Source organism: Saxophila tyrrhenica (genome assembly GCF_035928015.1).
Source record: "Saxophila tyrrhenica strain CCFEE 5935 chromosome Unknown scaffold_15, whole genome shotgun sequence".
Classification (NCBI taxonomy): domain Eukaryota; kingdom Fungi; phylum Ascomycota; class Dothideomycetes; order Mycosphaerellales; family Extremaceae; genus Saxophila; species Saxophila tyrrhenica.
This window is the reverse complement of record NW_027041747.1, coordinates 253,558-277,389: the sequence shown is the minus strand read 5'-3', so window position 1 is coordinate 277,389 and position 23,832 is coordinate 253,558. Positions and strand designations below refer to the sequence as shown.

Genomic DNA, 23,832 nt, shown 5'->3' with positions numbered 1-23,832 from the left:
ACACTAACAACACCACTTCACCTTTATACCCCAACAAAACAGCCCCACAAACACCGCCACCATGCCCATCCCCGTCCCCAAGCCCGAGCACCTGCTCGACCTCCTCTCCATGAAAGGCAAAGTCGTCCTCGTCACCGGCGCCTCCGGCCCCCGCGGCATGGGCATCGAAGCCGCCCGCGGCCTCGCCGAAATGGGCGCCTCCGTCGCCATCACCTACGCCTCTCGCCCCCAGGGCGGCGAGAAGAACGCCCAGGAGCTGGCCGAGCAGTACGGCGTCAAGGCCAAGGCGTACAAGTGCCAGGTCGACAAGTACGAGTCCGTCGAGCAGCTGGTCAAGGACGTCGTCAAGGACTTTGGCAAGATCGACGCCATGGTTGCGAATGCGGGCGCGACGGCGGATAGTGGGATTCTGGACGGGACCGTCGAGGCGTGGAATCATGTGATCGATGTTGATCTCAACGGGACGTTCAACTGCGCCAAAGCTGTCGGCCATCTGTTCAAGGAGCAAGGACACGGTTCCCTCGTCATCACGTCCAGCATGAGCGGGCATATCGCCAACTACCCGCAGGAGCAGACGAGCTACAACGTCGCCAAAGCCGGCTGCATCCACATGGCCAAGTCGCTGGCGAACGAGTGGAGGGACTTTGCGCGCGTCAACAGCATCTCGCCCGGTTACATTGACACTGGGTTGAGCGACTTCGTGGACAAGGAGACGCAGAATTTGTGGATGAGCATGATTCCGATGGGCAGGAATGGTGATGCGAAGGAGTTGAAGGGGGCGTATGTGTACTTCTGCTCGGACGCCAGCACGTACTGCACGGGCGCGGATCTGTTGATTGATGGCGGATACACCTGCAGGTAGAGTGGTAGAGGTTGAAGGATGCATGCTTTTGCGTGCGGCTTGAAGCGGACTGTGAGAGCAACGACTTTGTGTCGCCTCCAAACCAGAAGACATGGTCTTCCTGTCTTCGATAGCATGACTGTCTGTGAATCCAACATCACCAGTTCAACTGCTCCCTTTCTTCTGCTCCATGACCTCATAAACTCGTCAGCCATAGCTGTGAGAGCAACATCGTTCTCGTCCTTGCCCATGGTCTCACTGATCCACAAGCAAGTCCACCGCCCCCTTGACCTTCCCTTCAACGATTCCCACCCACCTGTCAACACCAGTTTGATTTCCAGACTCAATCGCCTCCACAATGCCCGGAAATGTCGCCCCCGCATACCCCGTCCACAGCCCCGGTGCGAACACTACGGATTTAAACCAGCTTCGCCCGTCCAACCCGGGAGCGTGCAGGAACTGCCGCTCGAGGAATTTGTACTTCGTGTTGATAGTCTTAACTGATGCGTACAGCTCCGCGAACGCCGAAGTGGAGGTTGAAGACTGCAGCTGAGTGGAGAGGGAAGAGGCTTTGGCATCGAAGGAGACGGAGATGTCGTGGAGTTGAGCGATGGCTTTGTCGAGGGGGTGGAAGGTTGCCGGCGTCAGGGGGGAGAGGTTGGAGGTTGCGGCTTTTTGTTTGACGGTTTGGAGGTAGTTCTTCAGGCCAACTGCGTAGTCGGTTGCGTTGAACTGCACCACTGGCTCTTCGGACAGCTTCGCGGTTAGCAGGGCTAGGATCCGGGCCATTGTGGCGTGGTATTTGAAGCCCGGATCCGCGTACTTATCCATCCAGTGAAAGCTGTCGTAATTGCTGTGATAGTGGTAGACTGGACTGCCTGGCCCTGCCTCGAAGCCGATGTCGATACTTGGGATACCAGCGAAATCTTGGAAAGCGGTGAAATCGCTACCAGATCCCATAGTCGAGATATGGCCGTTCCAAGTATCCCGGATCGTCTGGCCTTCCACTGTCTGGTTCGGGGAACGCACCTCGCCCGTGACTTTATATATCGCTTTGTTGAGCAGCGGTGCGGCGGCTGCGCGAAAGACTGGGCCAATAGCTCCAACGTCGACGTTGATGTAGGCGACGCTGGCATCGCTGAGCCAAGGGAGGTATTCTTCGACCCATTCCGTCGAGCCGAGCAGACCGTACTCTTCGCCGTCCCAGCTGGCGAACACAATCGTGCGCTGTGGTGTCCAGCCCTGCTTGACCGCGGCTCCAAAAGAGCGCACGACTTCGTTCAGTGCTGCAGAGCCTGAGTTGGGGTCGCCGGCACCTCCGGCTATCCATGCGTCTCGGTGGTTCCCAAGCACAACGACCTCGTCGGGGATGGAGCCGTTGATGATACCGATCACGTTCCAGGCTGGAGTCGTCACGTAGTCTTGCTCGTTCATCAGGTGGATTGATGTTTCGGCTGGCGTGGGACCGATGCTGTATTGGACGCCTTTGTAGCCTAGTCCGCCGGATTGCCAGCGGTCGTTGAAGGATGAGGCGTTCGGTCCGTAACCGTTGAGGGCTTTGAGAAGTGGTAGGGCTTCGGCGTATGAGATGGGTAGAGACGGGATGTCTGGGATGATTCCCTCAGGCGACTGGCGATCAACACCTGGCTTGGATGGGTACCCGATTGTAGTAGGATCTCCTGGTGCTATGCCTACTTCCCGTCAGCACAAGAGCCTCCAAATGGAGGTGATGAACACTTACTGAGGTACTCCACGCTCCCTCTCTGCACACTACTCGGGTTCCTCGCTGGTCCATCAGGATATGGCTTGTAGCCATTCTTCTCTGTCATCTCACCATCGTCACCAGGATCGCTGTACATCACCACCCCAACCATTCCCATCTCCGACGCGCGCTTGACCTTGAGCCCTCGAAACACTCCTCCGTATTTCACCAAGGCAATCTTGCCCTTCAACTCAACCCCAGCCTCTTTCAAATCCTCAAAATCATCATACGTCCCGTAATTGCAAAACACATAACCCGCCGTAACATTCCCACTCGCCGAATAGCCGTGAAACACCGGCACCCGATCCGCCAAACCAGTCGTAGGATCTTCCGCCAGGACATCCTCTTCCAGAGTCGCTTCATACACCACCTCATCCGCCCTCAGCAACGCCAGTCGGTGGTCGACCGGGTAGTTGAGGTACATCTCATAGCTCACAATATCCGCCTGCTTCACCCCAAACTCCACCCACTTATCCCTCGTCCACTCCGCTTGACTCAAGTTCTTCCCGCAGAGGTGCGGACCGGCAGTGTAGTATTTGCTCCATTCTCGCGCCTTGTCTGGGTCTGGTGTGTCGAGTAACAGCTTCTTGAGAGCTTTGTAGCTCAGCCCTTCGCTTTCCGGCCATGCTGCGTGCGGTAAACTGAGATCGGGGAATTGGTTTGCTGTGGAGGAGAGGAGTGCCTTCTCGTGCTCGCCGAAGAGGTCGCTGTCGCCGCCGACTGCAATGCAGAAGAGGATGATTACGAGGGTGAGGATCGGGACGGCTATGAGGCCTATAGTACAAAATCGCCGTAGCTCGTGACTGTCAGCATGTCACTTCTCCCCGGACAGCTAAGGAGTCATACCGATCGATGCGGATACCGCTCACGAGGCTCCGCGACAGGAACCTGCTGTATCAGCGGCGTGCTCTCGGTCGTCGGCATCTTGTCTCGCTGTTGCTTGCTGTCAGTCGCCCGTCCCGTCTCGTCTGCTACTTGCAACGATGAACAGCCACCTACCTGGTGCACCAGGCACGATTATCGTACATCTACAAGGTGAATGCACAGAGCCATTGTTCACTGCAGTCCTGCCGCCGCCAGCAGATCTCCAGCAATGACGATCCGTTGCTCACCTGCCGCTTCGAGCTGCCCGTCGCCCGCCTTGGCCGGCGGTTGGAGTTGTGGAGTTGAGAGCACGGACGGGACTTTCGACTTCATCTCTTGTCTGAAGTGAATGTAAAGTCTGAACACCAAACAGATCGGCTGATAAGATGCCATTCTGTGCCATTTGCTCTGTTGTACTGCTTCTATTTGAAATGCCGTCCGCTTGAACGTTGCTCAGTGGTCTCACGTCCCAAATGCCCTGCATTCTTCGTGGTAAGTAAGAACTCACGCGTGCTCTGTCCAGCATGTCAGCTGCCATGATAGTATACAGTCTGCTGACGCTTATTCAGTGCGTCCTTTCCGTCATACTCTTGAGGACTCCCGCTCGTCCTCTGCCATTCTCCCTCCCGGCGGCAGTTAATCCATTCTCCAGCTCCCACACCTGCTCGATGTTCTTCCGGGCTCAAACACAGCGCCCTTCTCGAGGGACGAAGCCAGCCGACGAGCCCACAGCTCCGAACACAATAGCAGCGCTTTCATCCAGTTCTCGAGAAGCCCACCTCGCCTGGCCGCTCCGAACGCTACAAGACGTACCGTCCTGCCCAGCTTGCGAGGCAGCTCAAGGTGCCTGTTGTCCAACGCAAGCTCATGCATAATGGTTTTGAGGAGCTCCGTGTCGTCTTCTGGCTTCATGTCAAGGTTATGTTCGACGATGCCCCCCTCTTGCTGTGTCCAATGGTTCAACGGCTTGCCTCTTCCGCTGTCTTCGTGGTTCGTTCTCCGCCGTCCAAAGCCGCTCAACAAGGGTCTGTCGCGGTACAGGCTGAAGATCCCTATCTGCTTTTCGGAGAAGATGCTGCATCTGGTTGGTGAAGCTGGAAGAAGGCTCGTAGTCTGCGTCTTGGGTTGCCTCGTTTGCTTGTCAATTGTTTTAACGATGTTTGTTGGATCATGTGTTGAAGAGCTCGCGAGTGAGGTATCGGCGGCTACTGTCGAGCTGGACGCGTTCAAGGTGGTGCCCAGGTTGTTGATGTCGTCTGCTCCGGGCTTCCATGGCCCCTGCATCGCTCTGTGACGCCGTGAGGTAGGTCAATGTCCGCGGGAGGTTGGTTTCCTGTCAATCTGGTCTTCGCACGCGTCTTTGAACCTGGTGATGCTGCCTGCGCGCTCGCCACAGGTTGGCGTAACGGCAGTGCAATGAGGTAGGTTGGAGGAAGAGGATGCCTTGCTCATATGTTCATGTCAGTCATTGATGGAAGACTATCAAGCACCGCTGTGCGATGTCTTACAGCCTTTCTCAGTCACTTTGAGCGGCGTTGACGGTGCAGGCAGCTGGTGATCCATCACACCACCACACCAGAACACGACGAACAACACAGGCATCCTCAAAAATCGATGAATGGACCCTACAGATGGCGAATATGAAGTACACGGTCTATCAAGCCTCCTTACCATCGACCCCCGCCGGCCCATGGCCCTCCCCACCGACCTCCCATCTGCTCCCAACGCCCTCCCAGCGTCCGGGACCCTCCGAGAGCCCTCCGGTCACACCTTATGGCCCCTTTGCCCCTACTTCTCACATTCACAGTACCCCCAATGCAGCGTTCGTTCCAGCATGCTTCGCAGACCTCCGCACGCTAGCAACTGTCAGCTCCAAGGCCTATAAAACCAGCATCTTGCTCCTGAAATTCCTCTTCTTTTTTTCTTCATACTTAGTTCACCTCCGTCGCGGGGTGGCAATTTTTGATGGCAACCTTTGTTTTTTCCTGGGTTCATGCTTGTTCGCGGCTAATCAAGCCGTGTTCAACAGGACCGATACCCCTTGCCAGTTGATTATGAAGATATGGATCTGAGTCCTGGCCCCTCGTCTCGCGCGTCGCAGCATCTTGCTCCGCCTTGACACACCGTGCAGGGTTACTCTCGGGAATTCGACACGCTGCCAATTATTTTAACCAAATCATGATACTTGGTATTGAACTGCCTCCTTGTACCATCGAGTGATCGACTCTTCATTTTTCATCAGTCCTTGAGCTTCTTGCTTGAGCCTGGAGAAGAAGCTCTCCTTCAATCGTTTTCTCTGCTCTGCCGTTAGCTGTGTTGATGTTCTCGTCGTTGCGTGATGCTGTTGCTGCTGGGTAGGCGGCACGCGTTGCCGCGCGATCGTGTTGTTTGCCCCTGTCGCCCATTGAACGGGCAAACCTCTTGTTGAGCAGTGCAGCGGATCAATTGAGAAGTCTTTTATAAGCGGTAATACGTCTATACGGCTTATTCGTCCACCTCCAGCCCACCAAGAGTGATGCAGCCATCTCGTTAGCGGTCACGACTCCCCCATGAGCGTTGCTCGACGTCAAGACCGTTCACCTTCCAGCAATCGAGCATACTCATCATGAATGAACGAGACCCTTCATCAAGCGGCGGCAAGCAATGGTATGGCATCGATAGTCAAGAGCTAGGAAATCAAGAGCAAGGGAACAAACATCGCAGCATCGAGGGAGGACAGCACTGTCACAGGAGACTGAGCAGAGCAGGGCAATTTTGCCACTTCGACGTTCTAGATCAACAGCCTTCCATGCCCTCCGAGAGCCCACTGCATGATGAGCGACCTCCTTTTCGATTCCCATCACTCAATACCGCAGAGCGAGTTGCTTCAAACACGACGCATCCACCACTGGACTACCGGCCATGATCCTGTAACGACGCCTAGCAGACCGCGACCCCTGTGATCAACGTGCTGAGAAAGTGAGCGCAGATACGTACTCAGCACTGTTACCGGCAATGGTGAGCGAGGGAGATCAAGTAGGCTGACCGCAACGATGGCACGACGAAGAAGCGTTCTCATCGTAGAAACCGCCAACGGTGCAAAGCCACTGACGATTTGGACAGCGCCGGAGTGTGATCGTTCATGACAAGAAGCATCTGGCACATCATCAAGATTTCGGTGTCAGGAGTGACGCCCAGTCCTCAATATTGCTCGGGGCTCAGCATGGCCTTTCACCATTTCGGCCTCCGTCCAGACACAGGTTTGGTTCCTCAAGCTCTTGCCACTTACTCAACGACACAGCGCCTGCCTTCCGTGGCTGGACGTCTTAGACATGAATTTTCAAGCTGCTGGTAGAGGATGTTCACATACTGAAGAGCTGGTGGCAAGAAGAGCGGACGGAAGAGATCAAGATGCTTGTTGGATTGAAAGGTTGAGTTGGTAATAACGGGTACCTTGCAAGAGACGATGTCCAGTAGTGGGATATACCAAGCACCATACAACAACACCCGCAAACGAACGGTGAGGTCTCACATCAATGTCAGCATGGTTCATGTCAAGCGTATCTCACGGGCATTCCTCACTGCTCGTTGAACATGTAGGAGCCACTTACTAAGAGCCATGCTCTTCCTAACGTCCATCCCAGACCCTTCCATCAACCTGGCGGAACCGTCACCGCCTTGCTTGGAACCTCAACCTCACAAACACCATCACCACTCAAGAAGCGCCGAAGATTCGGTTGCGCAGTCCTCCGTCTTGCTCCAGTCATACACTCCTCCGCGCCGAACGAACGCTTCCTGATCCCAATACACCTCTTTCAGCGCCTCGCGAACTCCGACCTCCAGGATGCACTACGACTGCTTTTCCTTCCCACTACCCTTGTCAAGAAAGCACAGATACTCATCCAGAATCAGATAGCTTGACGCCATCAGCTGATTGCTTTCTGGAACCAAACACGACAGCTGCTCGTGCTTCTTGCAGAACTCCTCAAACTCCTCGTCAGAGATCACGAAGCGCTTTGCGTTGCACTTACGCTTGTCAAGCTCGGTGTCGGTCGTGGAAGCATCGTTCTCATCTTGCACCTCCAGCACCTGGAAGCACTTCCAGCGGAAGGGATCAAGCAGCGCGACTGTTCCCACCATGTCCTCCTTCCAGTTGAACTTGCAGACGACGGTGTTGAGTTTGAACTTGATACCCGGCTCACGGCACCATTCGCGGATGCGGAAAAGCTGCGCGACGTTGTTGCCGTCGCCACGACCGATCTCGATGTTGGTGGCTTCGTCGAAAGAATCGCAGCTAACAACAAGGACATCGACGTACTGGCCGTTATTCTCAAGCCAGGACTTCGTAAGCTTAGACCCGTTCGAGATGATGGAGACCGAATCAAGCTTCAAGTCGACCTTGCAGTATTGGCAGAGCATCGCGAGCTGCTTCGGGTACAGAAAGGGCTCGCCGCCCGCAAAGTTGATCTTCTTCATCCCAGCAATCTTCAGAAGCTTGAGGCCGCGCTTCATGTCCTCTTCGCTTGCCACATGGCTGGTCTTCTCGGTGTGGAAGCAGAAGCCGCAGACTTTGTTGCACTTGCGGGTGAAGTGGTAGTTGACAGAGATCGGGGTGGTGATGCCGTTGTTCGAGCTGTTGGGTGGGATGGTGGCGCCGCTCCATCCATGGTGTAATATTGAGCGTACTGTGAAGTACAGCACTGGAAAGATCCCGGACACGGTGAGTAGAACGATCGCAAAAGAGATGGTCAGTGAGATTTTGATGAACCCCATTGCTGTGCTCGTCGTAGCCTTTGCTCGCGGAAGTGCTGTGGTGGTGTGCGTAGAAAGGACCAGTGTAAGGAGAACCAACTAAATACCGACAGTGTTTGTCTTTCGTTCACTTCTTCCTGATGCTTCTGTTGGCTGAGACTCTTCGACGTTGTTCTGGTAAGTGTGAGAGAATCTGCGGCCAGAAGCGGCCGGCAGAGACACAAGCCACCTAGCAAAGTCTACTCATTGATGCAAGGAGAAGTGTCGTAAGACAAGGTCAGGCACCAGTGCTGCAGTCAGGCATATAACAGACAGCCTTGCGGTAGCACCGCCTGCTCTCTCAACGAAGTGCCAGCGAACCCGCAAGATCGCCATCCAAAGCCGCAGCAATGGCCGACCACGACCAGAAAGACATCCACGTCATCCTTCTCATCGGCGCCCCTGGAGCTGGGAAGAGCACACTGTGCCAGCGCTTCGCCAAAGAGCAAGGCTACTTCCATCTCTCAGTCGGCGACTACCTCCGTACCCTATGCAACACGAACGAGCAACAGGACCCGAAAGTCTTAGGCGGATTGACGCTGGAGCATCTCACGAAAATGCTGGAAGCCCGGACGCTGATCGAAGCTGAAGTGCTGGTATCCATAATTGCGTACAAGCTCGAGCAAGAACAGAACCAAGGCCACTTGAAGTTCGTTATCGACGGGTTCCCGAGGACGGAAGAAGCGGCGGAGAAGTTCGATCGCAAGGTACGTTGCTCGCCAAATTGCGTTGCAGGTCATGCTAATCTGAGAGTGCACCGGACAGGTGTGCAGACCAGCCTTTGTCTGCCTGCTACACTGCGAGGCACGAGTGGCAAAAGATCGCTTCATTCGCCGGCAGCGCGATCCAGGCGACGATGCTGCAATGTTTGAGAAGCGCCAGTCAGAGCACATGGAAAACCTGTCTCCAATCCTCCGTCACTACAAGAACAACAAGCTGGTACGTCGTTTGGTTGGCCAACTGTAAGGGGAGGCTGTACTGACGTTGCGCAGATTGACGCAGGCGGCTCGGCGGACGACATGTACGCATCCTTCCTTCGAGTGGTGAGCCCGAGTGGTGTGTCGTAGCCAGCCTAGCAGGAGGATGTGGGAGTGTGGGAGATTGTTGATGTGGTGGCGGCTGCGTTGTAGTGCTGGGAATGCAGCTCCTGGATTCTGATGTCTCCATACCTGAGGGGTCGGTCGCCAGTGAATAGGGTACAGAGTGAATGTTTGAAAGATAAGCTTTTCCGTTTGCACCAACCGCCATGCATGTGAAGTCTTTGGACCTCCTCTAGAATTCCTTTTCGCCATCCACCGTACGTTTGGATCTCTTCCTGCAGTCCGCTCCGCAGCCTGAGTTGACGACAAAGGACCATCTCATCCTCAAGATGCGCTGCCGACAAGCAGCAAGGCTTCCACTTCGGCTCACCCGCATGTTCACCTCCACCAAGAAGCCAGTGAGCTCGCCGTTCATTTCGCACCTTGAGATTGAGCGCAAGTTCCTCCCAGCAGCACGTCTAAGAGCGTTACTCTTTGCAGACCCCAGCGACTCCTGTCATGACGTCTCGAGCACTTCCAACTTAGGCATCACATCCCTTCCGAGCTTCAGGCGCCGTCCAGACAAGATCATCTGAGATGTTTATCTTGATCAAGACGATCAGCTTTCCAACCGCGGCATCTGGATCAGGCGTAGAAAGGCTCGAGAGGCTCGCTGCAAAGAGTGTCCTGTGATTCTTTCCGCTCGGGATACCTGGCAAGCTAAGATCAAGCTGTCAGGCGATTGTGTCGATTCCCAGGTCGTGGAAGTTGAAGGCCTGGCCGCTGTGCAGAAGGTATTGATGGAACATATGCCAGGCGCCAGCCTGTTCCACCTCCCGGTACTGGCGGATCTCAGGACACACCGTTTGAGCTGGGTTGTCGATGACAGTGCAGATGGCTCTTCTCAAACAGCGCCAAGGCATGATGCGGTGATGCGCCTCGATCTCGACAGCACGACTGCCTCAGACAGCACTGTTGCTGACCCCCAAGCATTCCAGCATGAGGTCGGCGAGATGGAGTTGATTTGTGACGTCGTTGGCGGAACCAGCGAAGCAGAACATGCAGCACTGAGGCTGAAGGCTGCCGACTTCATGCATGGACGTCTTGATCGGTTCTCGAAGGAGCATGCAGAATTGTTCTCCTCGGCGCCGGGGCAAGGGAAGCTCAGCGCTTTCTTTGCATGGAAGCGCGAGCGGATGGAACGTAGTGGGAAGGGGTATGGTGGATAGTGGAGATACGAGCTCTCGGCGATGTTGGCGAGGAAGCAAAGTCACTCGTAAGCGTCGGTGGTCGGTGAGAGGGCTTTGGCAGAACTCCGGCGACGCTCAGTGTGGTAGTCGCAGTACAGCAAGCAGCAGCTGCGGTGCACCGGCAGGCTGAAAGTTGTCAAGGCAATGTTGTGTCAGCGACCTGAGTTTACAAGCATTCGTTGGCTCCCCAGGACACCCAGAACGAGGCAGGCCTAGGAAATGGAAAGTTGTCAGTTCAATCCTTTTCATATTGCCTCATTGCAGAAAGCCGCGAGCTGTACTTATTATCGTGCACTTATCCTCCCAAGTACCACTGCAAACCACCTTATCAGACCCAAGTTATATTGTCCTCCCGATCATCCGGCTTTCTTGCCGCCGACATGTCAAAGTGCTCGAAACCTGACTTGTGCCTGAGGCCGTTTTTCCGCTCTTTCCTCGAAGGCAAGTTGTTGTCGCTGCCAGGCATGAGCCTCCCCGGATGAACCACGTTGAGCGCCACGAGCGCAACCAGCATCGGAAGTGAATCCAGGCAGTACTGGTAAGCCTCATGGTTAGGAATGGTGCTTTGCAGACCTTTGGAGTACTCGATGAGGCGAAAGACGATTCGGATCTGAAGATCTGCTTTTAGTATCACAGATCGAGGACTGACAATGTGGAACGCACGGTGATTAAAAGCAGGCAGATGTACAGTGTGTACAGCATGACCAGCGCCCTGGATCTTGCATGACCGTCCAGAGCTGTCTGTCTCTTGATTGTCCGATGGAAGCCAATGGCATAACCCAGAAAGACAAGGATGAAGAGCTGCTGGATACCAACACCACCCATATAGATGTGAAGATCTGTTCGAAGATATTAGCATGTTCTGCAATCGAGGATCTGATACAAACGTACCTTTCAACACTTCCTCGTTGGAGATTGTAGGGCTGGACTGCGTCGATGCGGCTCCGTACACTTGGACAACGAAGGCCCTGCCGAAGGTCAGCAACTGGGCTTCACGACAACTGCTGCGGCTTACACGACGTCCAAGACCACAAAAATGCTCGTAAAGCGCCAGGCGGAGATGCCAAAGACTTTAGCACGACTCGTAAAGTTCCAGACCATGCGGCCCATCACCATCTGCACGAGCTGCCTGTCAGTGCGTCTTCTGGAGTCTGCTGAGAGGACATCCACTCACATATACGAATGCGTTCGTCCACAACGGCGCCACCAGGATGAGGACGAACCACGCAGCATAGTTACCAAGGCTGGCCGGCTCGTTGATGCTGAGGATACGGAAGATGTACTGATCCTCATTGTCAGCATGGGCCGTCGCGATGCAGTGGGCAGGGAGGACGCCTTCTTACTGCAACTGTCTGCCACAGAGCACTCATGGCAACCACCCAGGTATACGCTTTCTTGTAAAGCACCCCTTGGGCCACATGGCCGATGAAGGACAGCCCGAAGAAGACCGTAAAAGCGTAGGCCGCGCCTGTGTTAGGACAGAAGGCCCAGAGTGTGTCCGGAGCTGCAACGGCACTGCATTGGTTCGGAGCCATACTGGACTCCCGTACAAAAGCTCCTTGCGAGTAGATGAAGGCGATAGCGACGAGATGAACATGGTACGTTTGTGCGAAGTTGTTCCTACTTATCCTCCCAAAAGCATCTGCTGCCTGGCAGCATTATTTTGGCTCTACATGGGTCATGTCCATACGACAGACATCAAACGTTTGCCTTGCTATGTGTCCTTACGAGGTACAAGGAGGTCGAAGCTTCACAGCAAGAGAATACCTTGGGGAACAGACCGAACGAGGTGGAAGGACAAGGAAGAGCTGCACTCCACTCCACTTTTCCAACCCTGGTTCCCTACGGAGCGGACCCAATTTGCCATGGCATGTCCATGCTCCTACTATCTGTACTCCTGCTCACGTTGCGGTTCTCATCACACGAGGCCTGCTTCGCCTGTGTCCTGCGTCTACAACATCAGAGCCCTCCTGCAGTGTTCCAAAGCTCGTCGGTGTCAATCATTCATCAACTACCGCCTACTACGCTGACAAAACTGGCCGCCTTGAGCGGAAGCAGTCGAATGCCCACGGAGGCGACGCAGCAACAATGCCCCCTAGCTGGTCGCTGGTTCTTATTCGCCGGATCGTAGGGTACATTGCGTCTGAAACGTAGATCCTAGCAACCTCGAGCTGCATCGGGTCTGCAGGAGTATGAATGGCTGCTTGACCATGGCACGACGACTCAGCCGCTGGCGAACGACCTCAACTTGAGCGCTCGTCTCGTACGTACAAACAGACCATGGCGAGCCTTCTGCTTCCTCACTCCACCCACGATGCCCAGAGTCAAGCCGGAGAACCGCAAGCGAGCCAAACGACCAAAGACTAGAAGTGGTTGCCGCACATGCAAGAGTACGCACGCCTTGATTGATCCAAAGTATGCCATGGGCCTGTCAGAGGCTGATTGTCAACAGTCAGACGTGTCAAGTGTGACGAGACGAAACCCAGCTGTCACCGCTGCACGTCTACCGGAAGGACATGTGACGGTTACGAAGCTGTTCCGGGAGAGTTCCCTATGATCTTATGGCCGTCTAGCATCTTTTCGTCTCTCAAAGAGCACAGATCGTTCTTCTTTTACTTGGAGAAGACTGCACGACAGGTTTCGGGCTTCGATGAGAACGACTTCTGGAACCGGGTTATCCTGCAAGCAGCCCACGAAGATGCCGCCACTCGCGCTGCAGTAGTCGCACTCGGATCTTTCCACGAGGACTATGTCAGGACGGGCGAAGCGGAAAGGACGCAGGATGACTTTGCATTGCAGCAGTACAACCTCGCGATCCGCCAGCACCTTGCACATCTCAAAGCTTACTCTGAAGACCCCGATCAAGTCGATCGGTATCTGGCGTCTTGCATGATCTTCATCTGCATCGAGCTCATACAATGCCACTACGTGTCTGCTCTCTCCTTGATCCGAGGAGCCGTGAAGCTGTTCTACGAGCAGTGCAGACGCACCAAATCCGCTTGGCCCATCGAGACGTTCGAGCTTCTGCTCAGTCGCTTACAAGCCCAAGCCGTAGGGTTGCTCTCGCCATCTGCGGTCCCTAACACCATCCCGCCTCAATACAAGAGAATCGGCGAATTTGAGATGCCAAAGAGGTTCACCACTGTCTCTGAGGCGAAACAGCACCTGGAGTTCTACAGTCACTCTCAAATTCTGTCCTCTGACGCCCTCGAAGAGCCCTATTACGGTCGTGCACTCACTCCGAGCCAGTGCCTGGAGCTACTGGACCGATGGACGTTAGCATTCGACGCCATGGTTGCTTATCACGGGGAGAACATGACAGATCACGACAGGCGTGCAGCAAACGTCTTGCTGATCTGGAAGTTGATGTTGGCAGTCGGCGTGGACGTTAGGGCGCATCATCTCGGCAAGCTAGAAGATCCAATGGTCTACGACTTGTACGAGATTACCTTTCGGGAGGTGCTTGAGCTTGTGGAGAAGGTGTTGGTGGAGGCTGGAGACGACGGAGGCGGTCACGCCGTAGCCTCGCACCGCTTTACGCTGGATTTCGGCATCGTTGGACCACTGTAAGTTCTGCTTTGTATTTGGGTGGTTCTCCGATGAGGAGCAAGACATCAGGACCGTGGTGGCCTGTTTACCACCTCATCATCGACTAGTCTGGTGGAGAGTCTCCAAGATTCCTACAGGAATGCCTTGACGGTCCAGAGTCTCTCGAATGGCGATTGAGATGGCCAACTGCTGTCATCAACACTGAAATACGTAACAGTGAACCCATAGTCGAGAATCATACTAACCATCTATCAACCCTCCCAGCTACGACATCACCCGCATCTGCCGCGACCCCTTCGTTCGTCGCCGAGCCATCCACCTCCTCCGTGCCTACCCCCGACGTGAAGGTCTCTGGGACGGTCTTCTGGCGGCCGCGAGCGGAGAGCGTCAGATGGAGCTGGAGGAGACTGCGGTATCCGAGGTCCGCAACTCTGCTGACGTTCCTGCATGGGCGAGGATCATGTCCGCTCTACCTAGCTTTCAGTTTGGAGAAAGGTGGGCGATCGTGGAGTACATCCGTCAGCAGCCCGAAGATGGGTCTGAGGCCGAGCGGTTTCTTGAGAGGTTGGAATGGTGAGTGAGACTGTGCGAGAGGAGGATGGTTGGGGTTCGCAGTGGCGTGGTGAGGATTTAATGAGCACAAGCTTGGTCGGCATACGAGTGCTGCTAGACGACATCGAAAGCGCGGATCTATGTCTCATCTTCACTCCCGCATCATACCCACCCAGCTACCGTACAGCGGAAGAACTACCTCCATGGCAAGAAGTCGGCGAGAGAAGATGCGAGCTCTGATCTTTATGAGGTGAAGTATAGTCAGATCGCTGTGTGATCGATTGCTGCCCGTATCCGATGCTGTTATAAACAAGTGGTATCGCCCAGTACAAAGTAAACCGCCCGACGCCCTAAACGCCTCATTACCACCACCATCACCACTCTCCACCTCTTACGCCCTCACGAATTCCCTCAACTGGCTGTTCGCTTCTCTGATCTTCGGGCTTGGGCTCCTTCCACCCAGCAGGATCCTCTCCTCCTCAATCAAGCCCCTCTCATCCATGATCTCCAGCACGCTCCTTCCGTTTTCATCCCTAGCATCAAGATCTGGGTTACCGCGCTGTGCAAGCAGCTTCAAGATCTGTGTGTCCCCGTTGTCGACGGCCTGGAGCACCGCGTTCCAGCCTCGGTACATCAGGTTGATGTCCGCGCCCTTGGTGATCAAGTGCTCGATGTAGCTGAGGTCGTTCTCGCGATGTCGTCGAATAGACTTGATGATCGGCAAATGCTCGCCCGGGCTGTTCGGATCCGCGCCAGCTTCGTCGATGAGGTATCGGAAGATTGCCTTCCGGTCTTCACGGATGGAGGTGGTGAGAGGGCTGAAGACACCGCCGTTCTTCTCTTCAACGGACACACCCTTTGCAATCAGCAGTTTGACACTCTCGAGTTGGTCGGCGACGACAGCCATTTCGAGTGCGCCCTTGATGATCTTGGATTGGGCGATGCGTGGGAGGAGTTTGGCGAGGATCTTTGGATTCTTGACTGCCAGTGCGATAGGCCATTCTTGACCGCGCACGCCTGGGTCGGCGCCGTAGGAGAGAAGGCTGGAGATGAGGTTAGTATAGGCTTACGGTAAGGGTAGATATTAGTGAGAGACATACATGTCCAGCAAGTGGATACGATCATTCTTGATCGCAGTGGTGAGCCCCGTGTTTCCAGACGCACCGCGGGCGTTTACATCAACACCCTGCTCAAGCAGGAACAGCAGACACTCCTTCTCGTTGTGCGCTACAGCGGTCTCGATGATGCCTTTCGGGCTGTCGAGCTTGGCGCCGGCAGCGACCAGGCGTGGGAGGAGATGTGGTCGGTGGTGAGTGATGCACTTGAAGGCCGGGTACTCGGAAGCCTTGAGATTCGGGTCTGCGCCAGCGGCCAGCAGGATCTCGACGAGGTTTTCGTGGTTGTCTCGGATGGCGGTGCAGAGGGGCGTGAAGATTCCGTCCTTTTTGGCGCCGAGGTCTACGTTGTGATCGAGCAGACTTGACGGTATTAGCACATGCAACAAGCAAGGTTGGAATGGTATACATACATTCGCACAGCAGGAAGGGAGTTGATGGACGTGGCAAGTTCGAGAACACCTGGTGCCTTCGAAAGATCGGCACCCTTCTCGAGCAAGAGTCCAAGAATTGATGTCTGATGGACGGCTGGCCAGAGCATGTGCTTGGGTCCAGGAAGGTTGACATTGGCGCCGTGGTTGATCAGCAGCTCCACCAAATCCAGACGCTCAGCATTGATCGCCTTGAAAAGCGCAGTCTCTCCCCGCCCGTTCTTGCAATTGGCATCGGCGTTGTACACAAGCATGAGCTCGAGGAGGTTGATAGGAACAGTCTTCGTGATCGCCTGGATGAATGCAGTGTTGCCGTTGCCCATGATTGTATCAGGCTCGGCGCCATAGCGGAGGTAAAGGTCCACGAAAGCAGTTTGCCCGCTGTTGAGCGCGCGAGCGAACGGACTCTCATCATAAGGACCAGCAGACATGTTACAGTCGGCGCTGTACTTGAGCAGAAGCTGGGCGGCGTCAAGGAAGGAAGCCTGTGTTGCCGAGAAGAGTGGTGAGTAACAATCCTTGTCTTTGGCGTTCGGATCCGCGCCGAAGAGGAGCAACAGTCGAATGGTGGTGAAGTCGTTGTTCACAATAGCCACGGTGAGAAGGCTCCGTTCATAACCACTATCCACTGGGACTCCGCAGTCGAGCAGCTGTTCGATCATCTTGTGGTTCTGTTGCTGCACTGCTGCGAGAAGAGCCGTCTTTGAACCTGCTGAGATTGTGCCGGTGGGGCGCGAAGGTGTCCATCTGGGTACTTTGGAGGAGTCCACCATGACGCGCATTGGCTGCCTGTTCCTCTTCTCGTTGAGCTCATGTATCGACATCATCTCATCCATTTCTGCGATCGATGTTGGCGTTGTGATGTCAGACAAGTTGTCGCTCGTCAATGGAAGCGACGATGTGCGGCTACCAAATGGTGGCGATGTGGTCGACGTTCGGCTCGAATCGCGCTGAAGAGCGGGAGGTGCTGCGAGGCCACGCTCATAGAGTGCACTCTCTGGCAAGCTGGAGGATGGCATGTCGAGCCGAGAAGACAGAGATGGGCTGTACATCGGTGTTGGCGGCAGTGGGGGCAGCTCTGGCGGACTTCTGCTGACGAGATTTGACCGTGGCATTTCCGGCGACGGCTTTCCTCTCGTTGGATCCGGCTTATCCAGGACAGCGCTGAGGGCAGTGTAACCAATTCCCGCCGCCGGCTCGATCTGGGCCTCACCGAGACTCCATGTCTGCATGCGGTGGTTCTTTGCCAGCGCCTCCCGGCATGAGACCAGCGAAAGTCGGAGCTTCTCGATTTCGTTGTCCGCAAACATCATACGGAAACCTAGACACCTTGTTCAGCGTTGTTCACAGATGTACTGGCCGGCAAGCCAACTTACCCTTCCCTAGTTTTCCGAAACCTGATTTCTTCTCGCTGTCGATGTATCTGCTGACTACTTGGTCCAGTACTGTGAACGCATTTTTGACTTGGCGGAACCGCTCGAGTAGCTCATTTGTAACGTCTGCTGGAAGCGTGGTATTGGAGCGCTCTGCTTCAGCGAGGCCGGCCCTCGCAGGGATGATGACCCGGCTTGTTTCCAAGAACTCGACCGCGAGCTTGTTGAAGCCATGTGGAGCTTCCTTGACAATGCTGAGGTAGTCGAGGCAGTGTACCGCGACGCTGTTACCGAGTGTGATGGAGGAAGTGCAAAGCTCGAGCAACGAGTTCTTGCTCTTAGAAGGAGCCATACCTAAAGTTCAGGAAAGGAAAGACAAAGAGTGAAAGTGTAGGAAGGAGTGGTGAAAAGAGTGAAAGGCGGAAGAGCTGTAGGAAAGCAACCACACCTGCGGGGCCACTATATGAAAGGCAACGAGGTTGAAGGAGGTGGCCATCTCCTTGACCCACAATGAATTCAGGTACGGTTCCGGGCATCTGGACTCCAACAGGCCAGTAGCCTCCGTGCCTCATTCGCGCCGCAATGGGCGACATTGCGGGAAAACTCAAGCAGGCAGTTGAAGGATCCACGACCTGCCATCTCCCTGGACTTTTCAAAGGCCCTGACTCGACGTCAGGAACGGCATCGCCGTCGAGACGGTTGAAGCACATTCGCTGCTGAATTACCCCCCAAGGACGGGCCAACAACGGGTGGTAGCTGATTGGGACAGGCGTGGTTGAATCGTTAAGGTTTTGGCCCTTGACTCGCGTCCTTCGACCTCCACAAGGAACCGTGTTCTGGCTCCTTGGGTGGCACGAGCGCAATTGCGTGCAGGAGATGCCCGGGTCGCTCCAGAAGTCTCGTTAGACTGGAATTTTGCGCACTGTGGCTTGCTCCCACAAATATCCGGAGGGTTGCGCATGGATCAGATCGAAGGCGCGCGGAGTCGATATTGCTGGCGGCCGGGGAAGCGCCACAATTACGCAGGGCGAACATCCTGTTGGCTCATTGAACTGACGCACATTTCGTCTCATCGTCGTTGCAGTAGGATTGGTCCCTGACCTTCAGGAGCTGTCGCAGCTTTCAGCGAGCAGCAACGATACCTCGGAGGTTTGCACACTGTATCACGGACAGTGGAGGTGTAACTTTCAACGGCGTGCATCGTGTCAGTCCACTTCCACGTGCAGCGCGGCAGTCTTCGTGTGTCTGGGCCGAACAATGGTCCAATTCTGCAAGCCAGCCGTCCTCCCGATGGAGTGTTGACGTGTGGACGCACAGATCTGTTGTTATTCGCAGGAGTCTGGTCCGAGGGCCTTGGATTTGATAAATCAGATAGAATTTTTCCTTTACCGCCGGGAGATCAATGCTTCAATGGATAATTCCGGATTGGCCAAGATCTGGAGGAGGCGCAACGGGACTGGGGGCATCCAGAAGCAATTGATTGCACTGACAACTTGAGCGTTCACTTTCAGAAAACCAGGATGTCTGGGTGATAGATTGCATAGATGAATCATGAATGTCGTTTAGATGGACGACCTGGAAAGAGCAAACGCACCCGATGAGCGGCGAGGTGGGGACTGCTTGCTCCCCTTGCTCGAGCACTTCGGACGACCTGTCACGGCGAATTCCACCCGAGCGTCTTGTCAATCATGTCACCTGAATCGTTCATCGCAACTTCAACCCGTCAAAGACGGCAGCTTTATGATAGCAAGACCGCTAGAGGTCAACATTAAGCGATTCGATACAGGAGAGATCCGAGAAAAGAAGTTGATGCGCTGCTATTGCCGGCGACCCATTAGCACCCGTCAATACCTGGATACCTGGCTGGATTCTCGAATGCTCGCAGCACTCGTAGGTGTTGTTCGCAACTCGTCCTAAGCCTCAGGACGGCAACAATGGAAACCGGTCCTCAGGTGGTCCACTCGCGCGGCAGCTGCCATGGCCTCCCAGTAATCGCCGATGAACATCAAGGTCTAAGTGCTATCGTCGTCGGCGCCAGTGGCATGTCAGGACAGTCCATGATCGACGTCCTGCTTCTGAGCCCCAAGAGATGGAGTACCATTTACGCACTCTCGAGACGTCCACCACAAGCGGACGGCGACTCAACCGCGCTTGAGCATGTTCCTACAGATTTGCTCAAGGAGCCCAGTGAAATTGCGAAGACTTTGACTGAGCATGGAGTGCAGGCGTGAGTGCCATCGAAGTCCTCAATCCTTGTGCCCCAAGCTGAGCGCAGACTCAGAGACGTCGTCTTCTTCTTCGGGTATGTGCAGTTGAGCGCCGAGGAGAGAAAGTACAGCGCAGCGAACAAGGACAGCGCACAGAAACTATGCGATATCAACGGTAGGTGACCGCACAAATCTACAGTGGCAACAATTCCTGATGCCGCCGCGTGAAGGCCGCCTGCTGCAGAACTTCCTCCAGGCGCTCAACATGGCCTCGATCTCACCAAAACGGCTTCTGCTGCAAACAGGTCTCAAAAACTACCAGTGCCACCAAGGACCAGCAAAAGCACCCTTCAACGAAACAGACCCGAGACTCGACAGCGATGAATTGGGCCCAAACTTCTACTTTACCCAAGAAGATATACTGTTCGACTACTGCAAGAACAACACAGCAACATCATACAATGTCACCATGCCCTCCTGGATTCTGGGCGACGTCGCCGCCTCAGACATGACGACCATCTATCCATTGGCTGTCTTCGCGGCTGTGCAACGTAAGCTCGGACAGCCTTTGGCATTTCCTGGAGACACGCCGGCGTGGGAAAAGGTTATGCCTATGTCTTCTGCTGTGCTCAACTCACACTTTCACCAGTGGCTCGTCTTGGAAGCCGGTACTGCTGGAGAGCGTTTCAATATAGTAGATGACTCGGAGTTTACTTGGATGAATGCTTGGCCAGTCATTGCGAGTTGGTTTGGCATCGGCTGGAGTCCGCCAGCAGAGGAAGACGAGGACGAATATGCTACCGTCGAGATGCCTGTGAGGCCGAGAGGGTAGGTTGCTCGCATGTTCACGGATACATGGCCCACTGACTGATCGACCAACAGCTACGGGCCTAAAGGTCGCTGCCGATCTTCCTTTAGCCTGGCAGATTGGACGAAGCGAGCAGAGACGCAGTCAGCATGGCAGGAGCTGCGACAAGAATATGGCCTTGCTGCCGACCCATTCGAAGGCGGCGATGGCATGTTCGCCGCTTTGCAGTTCTCGCTGACGATGTCTTGGTCCTGGGCGACGAAGTGAGTCTCGAAGTCCCGTAGGTTACTGCTAAGAGCAATCAATGCTAACGATGGTACAGAATGGACAAGGCGCGGAAGTTTGGCTGGCACGGCCACGTTGATAGTCTGGAGTCGATACACCAAGTGATGAATAGCCTGGCGAGGCGGAAGATGATACCTCCGCTGGAACGGACCTAGCAGAATGGCAAGATTGAGTACAGCCTTTACGAAGGTACTCAGATTGAGTACCGGTAGATGAAGGCAGCATTGCGGACACATGTACAGCTATCGACATCTAACACGAGACATGACCGACAGGAGGTTTACCGAACATACAAGAACTCACAGCAACCAACGCAATTCCTCACTGTCCGACCATCATTATCGCTGTGAGCATTCCAACCGTGCTCAGCTGCCGTCAGCACATTACCACAATAACATCTCGGCACCGCCTGCAACGGATCACCGGTCTGCTGCACTATCGTTTGCTGTCGTCGCTCGGCCGGAGTGCGCGTAGCCTTCTTCTTCCTTTTCGCCCACGGGTCGCCTGTCTTGCGCTTCGTCTTAATCTTCCGTAACATGGTCCGCCGCGCATTGATCTCATCCAAAGCGTCTCGGCTGTTGATAGTGTAGTGGGCAAGATCGTGCCCACGACATATCGTATCAGCCCTCATAAGCATCACGAGGTGATGCGGATCTTGAGCACCGATAGCCTGGCATCCGCAACGCTGCCGTGCGACAAGGGGAGGAAATTGCTCTCGGAAATGTCTGTTGCATGCATCACAGACGCCGAATCTGAGAGCGTCGAGGCGAGAGAGCCTGTCGTTATTCCGATTGTTCCGACATGGACCGCACACTAGGACAGGACGAGCGGCGTTGGGGTGGATGCCTACGTACGTGCTATTAGCGAAGGCATCGGGTTCAATAAGCTAGTCGCTGACCAGGAGTGGGAAGGTTGACTTCAGCTCTGCAGATGTGCCATTTCGTTTGTCCCTGATGTATGTACTCCACACTACGCGCACAGGCGGGATGTATATGGCCAGGAGGCTCAAACGCGAGCGGTGTCGTGGTCCAAGGCGTTGCGTGGCGGGCTGGTCGTGAAGGTGGGTTTGTAAAAGGCGATTCGCAGATCAATTGAGTATTGTTGAAGTCTCCTGCAGTAAAGTCGAGAGGTGGACCTGACAGAGACGCTGGGGTCAGTAGATACGCAGAGACAGCGATTGACCATAGCATTGCTACTCCGGCCAACCGGGATGTGTTCTACGTACCAACACCGTTGTTGTGTTGCATACCAGTTGCTAAAACGAGCGCGCAAACTGTGCGAAAGTCAAGCTCCGGAAAGATAGTATCACGGATGGGAGATATGCTGAGGGTGTGTTGTACATGCCGTGCTGATGGGCCGCGTGCTGCCGCCTGCTGAGCATTGGGTTGCGCAGCTGGCTGACCGTCGTCTTGCTCCTCTGGCTGATCTGATTCCTCGCCGTCTTGCCGATCATCTCCATCACTGTCCTGCTGAGCTTCCTGCTGGGCGCTGCGCTGATCTTCCTCATTGGGAGCGTCCGCAGGACGACGCTGCGTTGATTGACGATTGCCCATTCTACATTAAAACGAAATCAAGTAGATGGCGACACTGTACGCATACGCCAAGGTTGAATTGCAGATACAAATTGGTCGTATACAAGTCCATGTCTTGATAGAACAAAGAAACCACCCTCAAGTACTTCAAGAATGCCGCAAAAGGAAGTCCGCCATCGAGACGTAACGACCCATTGTTGACAAAGGAACAATAACAGATACTATCCAATGGAGATGTTCAGACGCTCACGTCGTCGTGAAACTTACGGTGAACGTTCACACCACCAGGAATGCGATATCTGGTTGACCTCCAATGGCTGGCCAAACTTGCGGCCGGTCGCTGGACTGCGAGATCAAGTAGCAGCATACTCGGAGAGTCTCTCGCGTCGCAGAAGGTAGCATAATCATCATCATCGTAACGAAGGTCTGTCGGTGCGCACGGAGCCACGAATCCCAACAAAGGCCGGTAGGCGGGAAGCGTGGACTATGAAGGCCCTGTTTCTTCTTGCAAGCAGTGAAGATGTGAGCTACAGCTCGCAACCCAGCACACAGATACAGCACGCCGCATGACGCGGACATGAAGCACTGCTCTCGCGAGGAGACCTTGTGGTAGTCCCGTGAAGGCAAGGAGCTGGATTGGTGTACTTGCTTTGTCTGACTGGAGCAGAATTGGAAGTGAGGTGAGAGGATAGGAAAGGTCTTCGGATACTTACCTAGGTATAAATGACGATCCTAAGAAGCTGTGCTATCTTGGTTGCTTGTGCGTGTAGGTGAGAAGACGAAGTGAGGTTGGAGCGAAAGACTTCACATCAGAAATCTGCCAAGACCTTTCTAGCGCTCGGACCTCACTTCACGAGAAGAGCGAACAGCATGTGAAGACAAGTCGCGCAGCACGTTGAGCATCTTGTTATATCGACGCAGCAAAAACTTCACCCAACATGGCCGACACCGAGATGGACGTCGACGAGCCCACTACAGCCGGCGACATGGGCAAGAACGACTACAGCGACACCCAAACATCCGAGAAGGCAGTCGCAGTCCGCAGCATCGAAGGATGGATCATTATCGCGACCAATATCCACGAGGAGGCGTCGGAGGAGGATATCCAGGACATGTTCGGCGAGTATGGAGAGATCAAGAATCTTCACATGAATCTGGACCGTAGGAGTGGATACGTGAAGGTATGGCGGACAACGAGGTCTTCTGGAGATGAGGGTGGTACTGATGGTGATAGGGCTACGTTTTGATCGAGTATCCAACAATGTCCGAAGCGAAGGCTGCGATCGAGGGTGCGAACGGGGAGCAATTGCTTGAGCAGACGATTGGTGTCGACTTCGCATTCGTCCGACCACCGCCCTCTAAGGGACAGGCGGGTGGTAAGGGCGGAAGAAAGGCTGGCAGACGGCGCAGCAGGAGCCCTGGTGCAAAGCGAGGGGTTGAAGATGAGGATGATGAGGCTGAGTGAGAAGTGAGG

The 23,832-nt window shown here is 54.7% G+C and overlaps 10 protein-coding genes across 10 annotated transcripts; 5 read left to right on the top strand and 5 right to left on the bottom strand.

Annotated features, from left to right (window-relative positions):
* Positions 1-61: 61 nt before the first annotated feature.
* Positions 62-862, top strand: LTR77_008732 (uncharacterized protein; the record flags this gene model as incomplete). Its single annotated transcript, XM_064805962.1, has 1 exon — positions 62-862. One exon carries the CDS (start codon positions 62-64, stop codon positions 860-862), a length of 801 nt encoding a protein of 266 aa, XP_064655821.1.
* A 234-nt stretch (positions 863-1,096) lies between these two features.
* LTR77_008731 (uncharacterized protein) lies at positions 1,097-3,527 on the bottom strand (the record flags this gene model as incomplete). The annotated part of the gene is made up of 3 exons (XM_064805961.1): positions 1,097-2,532; positions 2,583-3,377; positions 3,473-3,527. The coding sequence occupies 3 exons, from the start codon at positions 3,525-3,527 to the stop codon at positions 1,097-1,099; spliced, it is 2,286 nt and encodes a 761-aa protein (XP_064655820.1).
* A 695-nt stretch (positions 3,528-4,222) lies between these two features.
* On the bottom strand, positions 4,223-4,751 carry LTR77_008730 (uncharacterized protein; the record flags this gene model as incomplete). Its single annotated transcript, XM_064805960.1, is given in 2 exon segments — positions 4,223-4,267; positions 4,281-4,751. 2 exon segments carry the CDS (start codon positions 4,749-4,751, stop codon positions 4,223-4,225), a joined length of 516 nt encoding a protein of 171 aa, XP_064655819.1.
* Positions 4,752-7,295: 2,544 nt separating this feature from the next.
* On the bottom strand, positions 7,296-8,219 carry LTR77_008729 (uncharacterized protein; the record flags this gene model as incomplete). Its single annotated transcript, XM_064805959.1, has 1 exon — positions 7,296-8,219. The coding sequence occupies one exon, from the start codon at positions 8,217-8,219 to the stop codon at positions 7,296-7,298; it is 924 nt and encodes a 307-aa protein (XP_064655818.1).
* A 368-nt stretch (positions 8,220-8,587) lies between these two features.
* LTR77_008728 (uncharacterized protein) lies at positions 8,588-9,304 on the top strand (the record flags this gene model as incomplete). The annotated part of the gene is made up of 3 exons (XM_064805958.1): positions 8,588-8,944; positions 9,003-9,176; positions 9,230-9,304. The coding sequence occupies 3 exons, from the start codon at positions 8,588-8,590 to the stop codon at positions 9,302-9,304; spliced, it is 606 nt and encodes a 201-aa protein (XP_064655817.1).
* Positions 9,305-10,834: 1,530 nt separating this feature from the next.
* On the bottom strand, positions 10,835-12,041 carry LTR77_008727 (uncharacterized protein; the record flags this gene model as incomplete). The annotated part of the gene is made up of 6 exons (XM_064805957.1): positions 10,835-11,116; positions 11,170-11,345; positions 11,398-11,474; positions 11,522-11,631; positions 11,681-11,788; positions 11,850-12,041. 6 exons carry the CDS (start codon positions 12,039-12,041, stop codon positions 10,835-10,837), a joined length of 945 nt encoding a protein of 314 aa, XP_064655816.1.
* A 779-nt stretch (positions 12,042-12,820) lies between these two features.
* Positions 12,821-14,632, top strand: LTR77_008726 (uncharacterized protein; the record flags this gene model as incomplete). The annotated part of the gene is made up of 3 exons (XM_064805956.1): positions 12,821-12,896; positions 12,959-14,072; positions 14,320-14,632. The coding sequence occupies 3 exons, from the start codon at positions 12,821-12,823 to the stop codon at positions 14,630-14,632; spliced, it is 1,503 nt and encodes a 500-aa protein (XP_064655815.1).
* Positions 14,633-14,998: 366 nt separating this feature from the next.
* Positions 14,999-17,878, bottom strand: LTR77_008725 (uncharacterized protein; the record flags this gene model as incomplete). Its single annotated transcript, XM_064805955.1, has 4 exons — positions 14,999-15,650; positions 15,708-16,085; positions 16,136-17,474; positions 17,530-17,878. The coding sequence occupies 4 exons, from the start codon at positions 17,876-17,878 to the stop codon at positions 14,999-15,001; spliced, it is 2,718 nt and encodes a 905-aa protein (XP_064655814.1).
* A 1,582-nt stretch (positions 17,879-19,460) lies between these two features.
* Positions 19,461-20,981, top strand: LTR77_008724 (uncharacterized protein; the record flags this gene model as incomplete). The annotated part of the gene is made up of 5 exons (XM_064805954.1): positions 19,461-19,753; positions 19,808-19,908; positions 19,964-20,561; positions 20,616-20,804; positions 20,864-20,981. The coding sequence occupies 5 exons, from the start codon at positions 19,461-19,463 to the stop codon at positions 20,979-20,981; spliced, it is 1,299 nt and encodes a 432-aa protein (XP_064655813.1).
* Positions 20,982-23,296: 2,315 nt separating this feature from the next.
* On the top strand, positions 23,297-23,823 carry LTR77_008723 (uncharacterized protein; the record flags this gene model as incomplete). Its single annotated transcript, XM_064805953.1, has 2 exons — positions 23,297-23,539; positions 23,593-23,823. The coding sequence occupies 2 exons, from the start codon at positions 23,297-23,299 to the stop codon at positions 23,821-23,823; spliced, it is 474 nt and encodes a 157-aa protein (XP_064655812.1).
* Positions 23,824-23,832: the final 9 nt, after the last annotated feature.